Here is a 14,937-nt window from a genome sequence, read left to right as displayed (position 1 = left end):
CAAGTTAGGGAAGGAGGTGGGATACTGGGGAAGTGGAAATAGGTGGTCTTGGTGATGATCTACTTGTGAGGTTCGAAGTTCATTTTAGGACCCGACTGGACTTGGGTTTAGCCCGTAAAATTAAATATTCTACTCATTCCATTCCTTGCAAAAATTATAGAGGGCCTTTGATCTACAAAGTAAACTTTAGGAACTAAATCAATTTTATGCGATTTTACCTCACAATTTTACCAAATGATTTGCAGTGTGTTTGGTTGGCTGAAACAAAGTTTGGGGAAAGTGGTCCCGCAGCCTATAGGGAGCTCTGTGCCTGCAACTGCTGGATTGGAAGTGGAACCAGTGCCCCTAGAAAACAAGGTGCGTTCTGATGGCTCCTGACTAAAATTATTCCAATTGTTTAGAACTTAATGATAAATAATTGTTTGATAATTGTTCTGATTTTTTGTATTTCACGAAGGATATCTTTTGGCTGACTGGCATGGTCTTTAGTTTGGACTGTGTCAGGTGCTTCTTCTGAAGAAACAGGGAATGAGGTAAAAGCCATACCACATTCTGTATTGGACAACTTTGTCTAAACCTGGTGTGTGTAATTACATGTATTTTTGGTGACATTTTGTAATACACAATTTGGAAGTTTGGTAAAAATTCCTTTACATTGCCCTACCAAAGCACCTTAAGTCCAGGCTCAGACAAGCATCCAATACTGGAATAAAGTGGCATGACCATTTCTTCCAACAGCCATCCCTGTATCCTCTGTAAGTTTGGCAATTTAGTGTGAATCACTTTTGTGTTGTGGATCTGGCACCATGTGGAGCTGGTTTGAAACTGTCCGAGCCCAATCCTGGCTGTAAGGGTTCTCACTGAATTTCATCTCATTATTATGGGCTAAATTTGATTCCAGATGTGAAAGGACAGTGTGCTGTGCTTTATACCATCTAGTCCCTATAGTTGCTGTGTGTTCCATATTTGGTCTGTGCACTGACACCTTTTGCTCAGATGTAAATCTGGACCTTTGACACAGTATGTGATCTCACCCATCAAAAATGGCTTTCACAGTTTCTGATTTCTGTGTTAGTCTTCACACCACTTTCCAATGGATGGTGCACAATATAAAGCAATGTTGACCTATGGGATGAGTTGCAGCAGGATATAAGATCTGGGTAACAATATTTATTGTCTGTCCATGCCAATGAATGTGAACTTTGGCACCTTTTGGACCACAGCAAGAGTGACCATCAGTTAATTAGGAATGTGGAAAAGAATTCCTCAGGTGATTGCCATTTTGCTGTGGAAAACTTGTTATTGTGCATAGGATACTAAACCTTCAGTTTATTATATGGCAATGGTTCAAGCTCATGGTTTATTGGATGTGTGGCTTCACTGTGCTCAAATCAATGTTTATCACCCAACTCATTCTTTTCAAAGACCTTAAACCTGTGAACCTCCTTACCTCCCTCAATCTTCCTTACCTCTTACACTCTGCAATCTTTTCAAATACAAACTTGGTGACACCTGGCAACCAAATCTTGATTTTTATTTCCCTCTGCTTTCTGACTATTTTCAATGTTAGTGATGCCATCTATGAGCCTTGGGCCTTCATCCAGAATTAATGGCCCTTGGGGTGTCTTGGACATCAACAAACTGTACTCTGACCCAGGCTATTGTTTATATTATGTACAAGTTGAGTTCATACGTTTTGATCTGTTTCAGTGAGTTTGTGTTTGTTGCAGATAGTGGATTTGATGCTGAATGCCAATAAACCAGTTCCCAGAATTGAACCTAGTGCTTTGAATTGCAGTGGTATTGGCTGTTAATTCACTACATTATGGGACAATAACAGAATATGTTAAAGCAGCCCATCACCATCTTTGCCGCAGAGACAGAGAACCGGAGAGGTCGTTCTCGTTCTTACTGTTTGACCCAACCATGTGGGTCCCATTCAGCTCTTTGAAGCCCTGTTCAATTTCTGTGTTGTCTCTTTTAAAGGTCCCAGTGAAAGAGAAGGAGCCAGAGCCGAATGTGGCTGAGGTTAAAAAGGAAGTGCCCAAAGCTGTTACCATCATAGAAGGTATTTTATGGATTGGCAAATGCATCTATTTTATTAAGGAACTCGAGTCATTGTAAACATATCAGAGGTCAGATACGATCCCATGTGCTACAATCTTAGATAAGATCTGTACCTGTTGTAATAATTTCTGATCCCATCCTATTTATGATATCCCCATCCCCTCAACCCCATATCTATTCCAGGTTAGGTCACAGGTCTGTGACTGGGTAAATTAAAGGGTCGCTCATCGCATTATACAGATTGCAGAGCTGTGTGAGGATAGGGTATAGATTTCAGGGCCATATTATGGCGCAATACTGGGCTGGTCTCCAGTGCGTATAACTGTATGATGATGTTTTGTGTGCTGATTCTTTGCATCGCTGGTACTGATTCAATCAGTCTTCCTGTATTTTTCCAGTTGCTCCAGCTGTCCCCATCCCAGACCCTGTAGTGAAGGAAGAGAAGCAGCCAGTGTCCGAGCCAATCGCTAAGACCAGGTATGAATGTTGGGTACTAAGCAGCTGCATGGAGGTTTATAGAGCCCTGCCCTTGGCCCTAAAGGCACTGATTAGACTGCTAATTCTATAGAGTGCTAGTTGTCACTCACTAACTGATAGGGGAGTTTTCACTCGCTGATTGATCAGACGTTTTCCCTTTCGGATGTGGTGACTGGGTTTTTCACTCTAACACCCTCATAAGGACACAACTTGGGTAGATTTCATCGTGCCTGTTTTTGGGAGCAAATAGGATTCAGGAACACAAAATCTAGCAGAACTGATTTCCACTGAATTTCCACCTAATTTGGCCCCTCTCCATTTTCTAGTTGGACCTAGGGCAGGTATTGGAGGTTCCTGTCCATAGCCAGGGAGGGGGTGGGGTGAGAAGATGGCTTCATTAAGTGTGAAAGTGCTCTGCTCCATTTCCTGGCCCACAGACACGTTAGACACTAAGTCCACTGCACATCCAGGAAACCCGTTGGGTAGGGTGTCTTGGGTGGACCTTCAGGTGAGAGGCCCACAGGTTTTAAAGGTAAATGTGTTTAGAGGCTCCTTGCAGGCGTGCTGCAGGAATAACCAATGAGCATGGTGCAGCGGAGTGACACGGAGGGTGATCCTCCTCGTAAGCACCTCATGCAGCACCACCTTGATTTAATTTCACAAATGGGGATGGGTGTTTGGCTGCTCTGTCATTTGTCTGCAAGCCCATGTCTGCAACTAGGGTTTACTTTGCCTGTCATTTCTCAATTCCCCCATCTCTGCAGCCTTGATAAAGGCTGCTGATGGGTTGAGATACCTTATAAAGACTGTCAAAGAGATTGCAGAATTTTTGTTCTCCCATTGTGATTCCTCCCCATTGTCACATGCCTTTAAATTTAACTTACACATAATTTTCCTCTCTCACCACAAGTGTCTTCCCTAACTCCGTCTAATTTGGCAACTGGAGTTATGAATAATTATACAAATTACCCTAATCCAATGAACTGAGTGCTACATTACACTTGACTTAATGGGCAGGATTAACACCAGTTCTAAACCAGTTATAAATGACTTAAATGTGAAGACGAAAATAGGTGCCCCCCGCCCCCAACACCAGTTACGTACTCTGTGTATCGGCTATTGTGATATATTGTGCTTGTTTGGAAATATTAGCAAATATCTGCAAGAGTTATTCTTTTTCTTTTGGTTTGCATCAGTGAGGAGGATAAAAGGTAATGAATGTTCAGTGTGCAGAGCTAACCGCTTGCTATTTGCTTATTTTAATGCTCATTAGTGCGTGGTTGATTGGGGCTGATAAGCTGTGCCAGGTTATCGCCTGATGCAATTGGGCATTAAGCAGATAATGTCAACTCCCAAGGAGAAACCATGTGGTTTTCATTCTTTACTTCTTTCCTCTACCTGTCAGAGTTGAGCCTTTAGAGCCAGTGGTTCTTTGGACCAGGATTGTGCTGGAGACGAATCATAGCTGTGGGCTGTACCGAATCATATATGCCAACCTTCCATTTCTGATGCAGACAGTCAATGTTTTAGGGGCAATATCTGCATATCCATATTTGTGGATGAAATTCCTTGAGCCCCCCTCCTTAGCTCTTCTCCAGATTTCCTATGTCCTGTTATTGTTATTGCTCTGATTTTGGATATTGAGGCACACGATATTGGGAACTCCCGGAAGACCAGGAGATCATGTCACACTTTGCAGCGCCACACACCAACAAAGATCAGCACCATTCCACGGGTTCCCCCTTCAGCACTGCTATGGGGTTCCTACCTCCTGTTCTTACTGCTCTGATTTTGAACGCTGTTGCTTCATGCTGTGTTAGGAACTATTGTGAGATCAAGAGATCCCACTGCATTCTCGCAGTGCCGCTCCAGACTGGAGCAGCAATGGTGAGGAGGTGGCCCAAGAGTGTCATTTTTTGGAGGAAAGCCAGATGGCGATGGGGTGGGGTGGTGGGGGGCGGGGGGAGAAGAGGAAAGTACAAAAGCAGTGCTTGAGCGGGAGGAAGTCTTGAGGGTGGTGCTTAGGCAAAGGGGAGAAAGTAAGTAAGCGTCCAGTAAGCACAGGATCAAGTATAGCTTTGGCTGTACAGTGGAATAGTCTGCTGACACTCTGGCCCAGAAACTGTGCAGGCCGTGATCCCGGCATTGCCACCGCGCTCGCACCTGCTGGTGACCCTGCCGGATTTAGTGGAGCCTGTGGGAGGGCACCTAAATAATATGGGATCGGTTGGTACCTGCACCACTATGGATGTATCTGCAGTGCCTGGCTACCATTGGGGGAAGGGGGGGGGGGGTGGTGGTCAAGGCCTGTGTTTTAAAAAAAATATTTCTCTCATCTTTGGGAGTCCACGCTGCTTCACTGACCCGTACCTCCTGATGAACCCAATTGCACTATTCTGGGGGCAAGTATGCCTCATCTTTCTTGGTGTATCAGTCTCCAGTGTTATCCTGGATATCTCTGGGCCAGGGAAGCTGTAAATCCCTGTGTAGTCTCCAGCTTCAGCTCCACCCCATTGGTGTCATTGGTCTTGTAAGGTAGGGGGTTCCACTTCTTACAAGGCCAACTGGATACTTCCAGAGTCAATAGAAACCTGGTGTATCTGACTTCACGCCTGCTTCTAGGATGCTCCGTCAGACACCCGCTGGAGTTAAGGTAGAAGTTCGGCAGAATTCGTGAGGAAATTCGAAGCCTCACTAATATCCAAGCTGGCATTTGAAGAATTGGTACTTGGGCAAATTACTAGAAGGCTGCTGGTCCACAGTAACTGGTCCTTTGAACGATTCACCGCCTTCAGGAATTGGGGGGGAAATGTAGAATCTGAAACGTTACTGGCTAAAGAATTCACAATTAATTACTCTGTTGACTCATTGGAGAGCATTGGGCTTAATGGAGATCCATGGGAACAAGATTTGAGTCAATTCGTATCTATTTTTTGCAAGATTGATATGTGATCAAATTGTTGCTAAGTATCTCACTTATTTTATTATTCTGTTCTTCAGTATCTTCAGTTGGCTAGTACAAAGTCTTGGGAAAGTTGTGCCACAGCCGGTCATCAAATCCCAGTTATTAATGGAGGTACGTTCTGAATGAAAACATTGATTAGGAGGAGTGTCAGGATGCTGAGTCAGAATAAGAGACTTCAAACTTAAGATGTTGTTTAGATTCAGCATTGAGACCACAACAAAAGAAATGGTCAGCATTTTGTCTGGGAGGAATGATTTGGTTAACATGGGCTCCAGGCCTCACTGCAGCCTTGGTCCAAACATGGATACAACAGCTGAATTCCAGAGGCAACGCTCAACCAAGTGTGGCCCAAGTAACTCTAGTAAAACTGAAGTCAATGGGGATCAGGGGGATAGCTCTCCAGTGGTTGGAGTTATATCTGGCACAAAGGAAGATGGGTGTGGTTGTTGGAGTCCAATCATCTCAGCCCCAGGATATCGCTGCAGGAGTTTCTCAGGTCAACGTCCTAGGCCCAACTATAGTCAGCTTCTTCATCAATGACCTTCCCTCCATAATAAAGTCAGAAGTGGGGCTGTTTGCTGATGACTGCGCAGTGTTCAGTTCCATTCACAATTCCTCAGATGATGAAGGAGTCCATGCCCCGTGTACAGCAAAACTTGGACAACATCTAGACTTGGCTGATAGTTGCCAAGTAACATTCGCACACACAAGTGCCAGTCAATGACCATTTCTAACAATGGGCATCTAACCACCTCTCCATGACATTCAATGGCATTACCATCGTCAAATCCCCCACCATCAACATCCTGGAGGGTCATCATTGACCAGAAACTCAAAGGGACCAACCACGTAAATGTTGTGGCTATTGGAGCAGGTTAGAGGCTGGGTATTCTGCAGCGAGTGACTAACCTCCTGACTCCCCAAGGGCACTGCTCCATCTACAAGGCACAAGTCAGGGGCATGGTGGAATACTTTCCACTTGCCTGGATTGGTTCAGCTGCAAAACCACTCAAGAAGCTCGACACCATCCAGGACAAAGCAGCCCACTTGATTGGCACCCCATCCATTAGCTTAAACATCCCCGAAAAGTGAAAAACTCCCTTGTGGGGCCAGGAGAAGCAGGAATGCTCTTCCGAGTCCACCAGGCAAGTCGCAGCCTTCTATGTCCTGGACTCCTTAATCCCTTCCTTCCTGTGAGACCCTCCTGAAAACCCCTCCCCGCCACTTACCTGTTTGCCGGCAAGCCTTCCTTTGGTGCCGGCTGATGATCTATGGCCGCCTGAACCTCCACTCCTGCCCGCCGGTCAGCTATCACTTTCACCCGTTTCAAACGGGCAGCTGACCAGCGGCATTGAGATGAGGCCCAGGAGGTAATATACCCTGGCCCTCAAACTTAGATCAGCAAGTGCGTTTTGATCTTGGCCCGCTCCTTGCCCACCCAAAACCCGTTGGGGGTTAAAGTTGACTCCAATAGGAGCCAAATCCATCAGTGAAAAGATAACTTGGAGTTCATGCTGTAACACTTGTCTAAAGTAAGTGCTTCTCATCTCTGTGCTATCTAGGATGACGGGACTACAACTGCATGTCCTGCAGAAGAAAGTGAGTACAGTATTTCCTGAAACCTTTTTGTTGATTTATAAATGGCCAAATAATTTCAGGAAGAATGTGGTACAAGAAACACGGAACAGGTTACTGGGCAGTGGAGCTTTACCTCGGGGACAGCAGGTCACTGAGCTGTGGATCTCTGCCAGGGCACAGAGTGGGCCATTGAGCTGCAGGGCACTAACAGAGGGATGAAGCATGGAGAGGGTCATTCGCCGAACTGTAGGTCGTTGAGTTGTAGGGCTCTACCAGGGGTAGGGAGCAGGACGCTAGGTTGGTTCTTCACCATCCTCTCCAACAGAAGGGAACAAGGAGATACTAAACAAGACCAATTTTTTAAAAATTCATTCACGGGATGTGGGCATCGCTTGTAAGGCCAGCATTTATTGCCAATCCCTAATTGCCCTTGAGAAGGTGGTGGTGAGCCGCCTTATTAACATTCACAGGAACAACTTCAATCCTTTATTAGAACTAACCAATAATCTTGTGATAGAGTTAACAAATCAGGATTGACAAACCATAAACGGGCCTATCCATTCAGTGCCATCAAGTTGAAGGAGGGGAGTTTGAACGTAACTTATCACAGTGTACGTTTCCATGTACATGCAATAGAGCAGGATCCTAACACAAAAGGGTGAATGTAACTGTAACCATTGATATTCCCACTGCTTATATGGAATAAGTGTTACATTCCTTATTATGCATAACACTTCCAGCTACAATGGCATTTGGACTTATTGGCAGTCAAAAGCTTCAAAAATATAAGTCTATCATGGACTTGTAAATCTTGATATTTTTAAATACTGTATCCCAAAAATCCATAATATTTATTGCCATATAATTGTTTTAATGTTAACACTATCCTATAGATCAATGTTAGTGGCCAAGATGCCACAGTCAGGTGTAGAGTAAAGTACTCTCCACCAGAGGGGGGTGCCCCACACTGCACTAGTATGACATTTCCATTTTTTCTTCCACAACAGCTACCCTTGTTGTTATGCTGAATAAGAATGCCATTGCAACGACAAATTTAGGTAGTTCTATGCTGCAGGCCCACATCTACTAGGAACCGACTAAGACATACCCTATTCCAGATAGGACATACATCCGAGAGGAAGAGGAATTTTTTTTCCATTTGTTTGGACTGGGTTCAATCCACAGCACCACAAAATCCCCTACTGTAAATGATTCTTTGGTTTGGTCATTATTCAAATAGGAAGACTGAAATGCACTCTCAGTGAATTATAATAGAATTATATAGTAAAACTGTAAATGGAATTAACCTACTGTAGTATTATCAGTATAATAATGAAAGTGTTATAATTCTAGCCTGTCCACTAGATGGCGTGCTAGCCAGCCGGATAGTGTTCTACTCTGGCTAGAATAAGGCTGTTATTGATTGAGTCCTCAGTCTGGTTTATTTTCCACTGGTTATGCACAATGCCAACAAGAAACTCAGAAACTTGAAATGGAATATTTGAATGATACAGTGGTGAACTATAGTGTTTATATCTATAAGCTTGTATGAGGATTCCACAACCTAAGAGGGCTCAGAACCTCAGACACCAGCTCATAATGGTTAGTTATTCTGCATGTTCATTTTACTGTGTATGACCTGCAGACGTAATCTCTGGAGATTATTGATATCTGGATTATTAGAGAAACTGAAATATAGTGGTCTCAAAAGGATGTAGGCACGTTGAAGACTTTAGTTTTCTGTAACTGTACCTAGTATTTTGTTAATATCACAAATTGTAACCAAACAAAGTTCTGTGACTTTGCCATCCTTTGACTGGTTCAGTGGACATTTGCTGTCTTTTCATCTCTGGGGTCAATTTTAGCTGAAGTTGTAAAAGTCTTCTTTCTCCGCTGACTTCAACTTGTAGGCTCAAAGTTTTAGCATGAAATGAGTTTGGGCCAATCTCATTCCAGTTCCTAGTGGGTATTACATTGGATTACATCAGATATACGACACAGAAACAGGCCATTTGGCCCAACCAGTCCATGCCAGCATTTATGCTCCACACGAGCCTCCTCCTGTCTTTCCTCATTTAACTCGTATCAGCATAACCCTCTATTCCCCTCTCCCTCATAAGCTTGTCCAGCCTCCCCTTAAATGCATGTATACTAGTGCCTGGTAGCAAGTTCCACATTCTCATCACTTGCTGGGCAAAGAAGTTTTTTCTGAATTCCCTATTGGATTTCTTGGTGACTATCTTATATTGATGGCCTCTAGTTATGCTCTTCCCCACAAGTGGAAACATTCTCTCTGTATCCACTCTATCAAAACCTTTCATAATTTTAAAGACCTCTATTAGGTCACCCCTCAGCCTTCTCTTTTCAAGAGAAAAGAAACCCAGCCTGTTCACCCTTTCCTGATAGGTATACCCTCGCATTTCTGGTATCATCGTTGTCAATTTTCTCTGCACCCGCTCCAGTGCCTCTATATCCTTTTTATAATATGGTGACCAGAATTGTACGCAGTACTCCCCAGTGTGGTCTAACCAAGGTTCGATAAAAATTTAGCATAACTTCACTACTTTTCAATTCTAGAAATAAACCCTAGTGCTTGGTTTGCTTTTTTTATGGCCTTGTTAACCTGTGTTGCTATTTTTAGCAATTTGTGTATTTGTACTCCGTGATCTCTTTGCTTCTCTATCCCACCCAGGCTCACACCTTCCAAGTAATAAGTGACCTCCCTATTCTTCCTACCAAAATGTAATACCTCACATTTATCTGTGTTGAAATTCATTTGCCCATTATATGCCCATTCTGCAAGTTTATTAATGCCCTCCTGTAATTTGTTGCAGTCCTCTGCAGTATTGATTATCCCCCTCAATTTGGTGTCATCCGCAAATTTAGAAATTGCGTTTTTGATTCCAAAGTCTAAATCATTAATATAAATTGTGAACAGTGGTCCTAGCACTGATCCTTGTGGAACACCACTAACCAACCTTTGCCACTGTGAATAGCTACCCTTTACCCCTATGCTCTACTTTCTGTCTTGAAGCCAGCTAGCTATCCATTCTGCTACTTGTCCCCTGACTCTGCATTCCCTGACCTTATTCATTAGCCTATTATGTGGTACCTTATCGAAGGCCTTTTGAAAATCTAGATAAATTACATCTACTACATTACCCTTGTCTACTGTCTCTGTTACCTCTTCAAAAAATTCAGTGAGATTGGTCAAGTAAGATTTTCCCTTTTGAAATCCATGTTGACTATTCATTATTATATTTTTGGCTTCTAGATGTTCTTCTATTTTCTCGTTTAGTATGGATTCCATTATTTTTCCTATCACTGATGTTAAGCTGACTGGTTTATAGTTCCCTGGACATGTTGTAGCTCCCTTCTTAAATATAGGTATTATGTTAGCTATCCACCAGTCCTCTGGTACTACACCTTTTTTTAATGAATTATTAAATATGTGCAGTACTGCCTTTGCTATCTCTTTGGTAGATTCTTTTAAAATGCGCATGTAATCCGTCCGGACCAGGATTTTTTTCCTCTTTGAGTTTGATTAGTTTATCCAATATATCTCCTCTTTTTATTTTAAATGCATTTTTTTCCATTACTAACCTCATGATCCAATGTGATGACCACCTGTTCTATCTCCCTGGTAAATACTGAAGCAAAGTAATTATTTAATATTTCTGCCATCACTCTATCGCTGCCTGTGGTATTATCCTATCTATCCCTTAGTGGCCCTATTCCCATCCTGACCTTCCTTTTTTTATTTAGGTGCCTGTAAAATATTTTACTATTTTGTTTTATGTTCCTTGATATTTTAATTTCATAGTTCCTCTTTGCCTTCCTAATTGCTTTTTTGACTTCTCTCCTAATCTCTTCATATTCTCTCTTATCATGCTCTCCCCTGCTGTCCATGTACTTAATGTATGCCTCTTTCCTTACCCTCAATTTCTCCCTTATGGCTTTATTCATCCATGGTGTCCCATTAGTGTTTAGTTTGTTTTTTAGTGGAATATATTTTTCCTGGACTCTGTTGAACACCATTTTAAATGTTTCCCATTGTTGTTCTACGTCATTGTTTGCCAATATTGTTGTTCATTTTATTTTCCCAAGTTCTATTCTCAGCCCGTCAAAATCAGCTTTTCTCCAATCTATCACTATTGTCTTCATTGTACTTATGTCCACAACACAAAACAGAACATAGTTTTTGCTACAAATTGGCAGTTCAAAGAAGCCAGGAGGATGACTACTGTGGGAAGTGGAAAAATTCACACTGATGTTAGGGTTGTAGTTTTGTGAAACTGGGTAATGACAAAGGATCTTTAACTTGACCTGGGTTGGTGGGCCAGTATTGAGGGAGATTTATTCTGCATCTAGCACTGGGAGGTGCTTGAGGGTACGCTGTAGAAGATCTTCACTCTGTCCCCAGCTTGTGCTACCATCTACCTGGGAGCACTTGATTCTAAACTTGAAGGCAAATTTGAATAATTGTACAGTTATCTCACATTGACATCTTTCCAACTCTATCTAATATTAAATAATCTACTCATAAATGTAGCCATTAATATTAATATTTGGTTGGTAGGAGCAGAGTCATTAAGGAGCAGCTTGGAGGCAGGGAGATGAAGTGTGGGCAGAAATGGGTACAGCGTACCATTGTTTTCCCTAATCCATGTCTTCTTCTCCTTTGTTTCAGGAGGGAAGCTGGTTCCAGTCTCTGAAACAAATAGAAAATGAAGACTTTGGAAAGATGTCAGTGTATAGAGAGCGAGTCCTGCCTATAATTACTCCAACTCTATCACTGGGGACATGAAACACAGATTCATCTGAGAATAAGCTGCTTCCTGTAGGGCAGTTACTCAATCTGTGGGACACTCAGGGCACTCGCAGGAGTAACACAGACCAGTGGAGGGCAGATCTTCAGCAACAGCTCCTAGTCTCCAAGTGTGCACTGACTCGATTACTTAGGCTGCTTCTACTACACACCAATTTCTGTAAACATTTAGCTGAGATTTAATGAATCAAAACCCAGGTGTAAATAGCCCAATTTACTCAAGTGAGTGTGAAATCTGTACCTAGGTCTCATTGATGGGGCTCGCTATTGAACCATAACATGTGTCTTCTACATTCTGCACTCCTTCACTCAGAGGTTTCTGCGTAATTGTGCATTTCCCTCCCTCCCTCCGTGTAAGAGGCATCTGTTGCCAGTGCCATGTCCTCCCTCAGTCTGAGGTACCCGTCTGATGGCAGATCTCCCTCGGTGTGACTACCTCACTCTGAGAGGCATCTATCTGACATGTAGCCACCTCAGTCTGAGAGATGTCTGTCTGACAGTATGGCTCCCTCAGTTTAAGAGGTATTTGTTTAACAATACAGCTTTCTCCCTCAGTCTGAGAATTCGTCTTTCTGACAGTACAGCTCCCTATGTCTGAGAATTGTCTGTCCGATAGTCAGAGGCATCTGTCTCACAGTGGGACTTCGTCACTCTGAGAGGTGTCTATCTGACTGTGCAACTCCATCAGTCAGAGAGGCATGTGTCTGAGAGCTAGCTGTCTGTTTGAAAGTGACACTTTCTCCCTCAGTCCAAGAGATATCTGACTGACAGTATGACTCCCATCATTCTGAAAGTTGTCCGAAAGTTGTCTATCAGACAGTGTGACTCCATCAGTCTGAGAGGCGTCTATTAGACAGTGTGACTCCCTCAGTCTGAGAGGCGTCTATCAGTCAGTGTGACTCTCTCAGTCTGAGAGGTGATTATCAGACAGTGTGACTCCCTCAGTCTGAGAGGCGTCTATCAGACAGTGTGACTCCCTCAGTCTGAGAGGTGATTATCAGACAGTGTGACTCCCTCAGTCTGAGTGGTGATTATCAGACAGTGTGACTCCCTCAGTCTGAGAGGCGTCTATCAGTCAGTGTGACTCCCTCAGTCTGAGAGGTGATTATCAGACAGTGTGACTCCCTCAGTCTGAGTGGCATCTATCAGTCAGTGTGACTCCCTCAGTCGGAGTGGTGATTATCAGACAGTGTGACTCCCTCAGTCTGAGTGGTGATTATCAGACAGTGTGACTCCCTCAGTCTGAGTGGTGATTATCAGACAGTGTGACTCCCTCAGTCTGAGAGGCATCTATCAGACAGTGTGACTCCCTCAGTCTGAGAGGCGTCTATCAGTCAGTGTGACTCCCTCAGCCTGAGTGGCGTCTATCAGTCAGTCAGTGTGACTCCCTCAGTCTGAGATGTGCCTGTCTCAGAGTAGAAATGATTCAACAAATATATTTCAATGAAGTATAACCTGTGAGTTATGCAATTAACTTTCTGGAGTTTATTAATATTCTGTATCATCATATAACACAGTTGCAAATCAAAACTTTATATTAGACATCATAAAATAAGTTACACTGTATTGATAGTACAAAATAATTTACAGGAGAATATAAAATATGAACAAAATGAGCTTAAAGTTTAGTCTCAACCATCAGTTTTGTCCAATGATAGTCACTGAAAGTTTAAGATGCAAAATTCAACATATTATGGAAAATAAAAACTAACCTTCAGTCAATCCCAGGTCACGTGTCATAGTCTCGATTTATTCATCAATGCCCCGAGGCTGCTCCAGACTCTTAAACAGCTCAGTCCACCCGTGGTAAATGCGGAGCAAGCAGTCGGAAGCTGCTACTTTTCGGGTGAGGTTTGTCCATTGGTGAAACAGGTGGTTTGATGGTAAGACGAAGGGGGGTGGGGGTAGGGGAAGGCTGGGGAGGGGGTGGGGGAAGGCGGGGGTGGGGGAAGGCGGGGGAGGGGGAAGGCGGGGGGTGGGGTGGGGGAAGGCGGGGGGTGGGGTGGGGGAAGGCGGGGGGTGGGGAGGGGGAAGGCGGAGGGTGGGGAGGGGGAAGTGGAGGGGAAGGCGGGGGGGGAAGGCGGGGGGGGGGGGGAGGGAAGGTGGGGGTGGGGAGGGGGGTGAAGGGGGGAGGGGGAGTAGGCCTTATACATCCTTCTGGGCAGAGATTGCTTTTTTTCAATTTTCTCCCTGTTCCCTGTGCTGAAAGTGTTGACGCCTCCTGGGAGACGGTTCCACAAGTGGCAGCCAATTCCTCACCCACTTGTCCATTCTTTATGTAATTCTTGAATCTGAGTTTTGGCAACTTATTTCATCCTTACCTGGCAGCTCAGTTACTCGATCCTTTCTCAGTGTTGGATCCTGCCCCTCATTACCAGCCTGATTGTTTTCAGCTGGTCAGTACTGGGAAGAGGGTAATTACCTCTTCATCTACTTTAATAACATTTCATTACAGTGTAATTACCCTGTATCCTTCAGTATACTCTCAGTACAGATGATGAAATAACCCTGTAACCCACAGGAGTTAGTTAGAATCATCGAATGATACAACTGAGAAGGAGGCCATTCGGCTCATCGTGCCTGTGTTCTTTGGTAGAGCTATCCAATTAGTCTCACTCCCCTGTACTTTCCCCATAGCCTTGTAATTTTTTCCCTTCAAGTGTTTATCCAGTTCTCTTTTGAAAGTTACAATTGAATCTGCTTCCTCCACCCTTCCAGGCAGTGTATTCCAGATCACAACTCCTATGTAATTTTTTTTCCTCATGTCACCACTGGTTCTTTTGGCAATCACCTTAAATCTGTGTCCTTTGGTTACCACCCCTTCTGCCACTGGAAACAGTTTCTCCTTAATTACTCTATCAAAACCGTTCATGATTTTGAACACCTCTATCAAATCTTCTCTTAACCTTCTCTGCTTTAAGGAGAACAACCCCAGCTTCTCCACATAACTGAAGTCCCTCATCCTTGGTACTGTTATGTCCATGTATCTTGATGTTGTGTCCTTCAATAATTAGACAACAAG

General features: G+C 43.6%; 1 protein-coding gene across 34 annotated transcripts in view; it reads left to right on the top strand.

Moving 5' to 3' along the window:
• The window catches only part of LOC147116285 (cyclic nucleotide-gated channel beta-1-like), a 441,619-nt gene that overhangs the window by 64,308 nt on the left and 362,374 nt on the right, over positions 1-14,937 (top strand). For 33 of the 34 annotated variants that reach the window (XM_085991080.1, XM_085991082.1, XM_085991089.1 and 30 more), the window contains exons 11-16: positions 246-357; positions 1,987-2,068; positions 2,466-2,544; positions 3,741-3,755; positions 5,545-5,620; positions 7,072-7,108. In XM_085991080.1, coding sequence (XP_085847206.1) covers positions 246-357; positions 1,987-2,068; positions 2,466-2,544; positions 3,741-3,755; positions 5,545-5,620; positions 7,072-7,108 — 401 coding nt within the window. The remainder of the gene's footprint in view (positions 1-245; positions 358-1,986; positions 2,069-2,465; positions 2,545-3,740; positions 3,756-5,544; positions 5,621-7,071; positions 7,109-14,937) is intronic. The other variant, XM_085991081.1, reaches the window with a different exon arrangement.

The sequence above is a fragment of the Somniosus microcephalus genome, chromosome 6 (genome assembly GCF_052327205.1).
Source record: "Somniosus microcephalus isolate GS21.2 chromosome 6, FLI_Smic_1.0, whole genome shotgun sequence".
NCBI lineage: Eukaryota > Metazoa > Chordata > Chondrichthyes > Squaliformes > Somniosidae > Somniosus > Somniosus microcephalus.
Note: the sequence above shows the minus strand (reverse complement) of the source record. Positions and strands in the feature narration are given on the sequence as shown.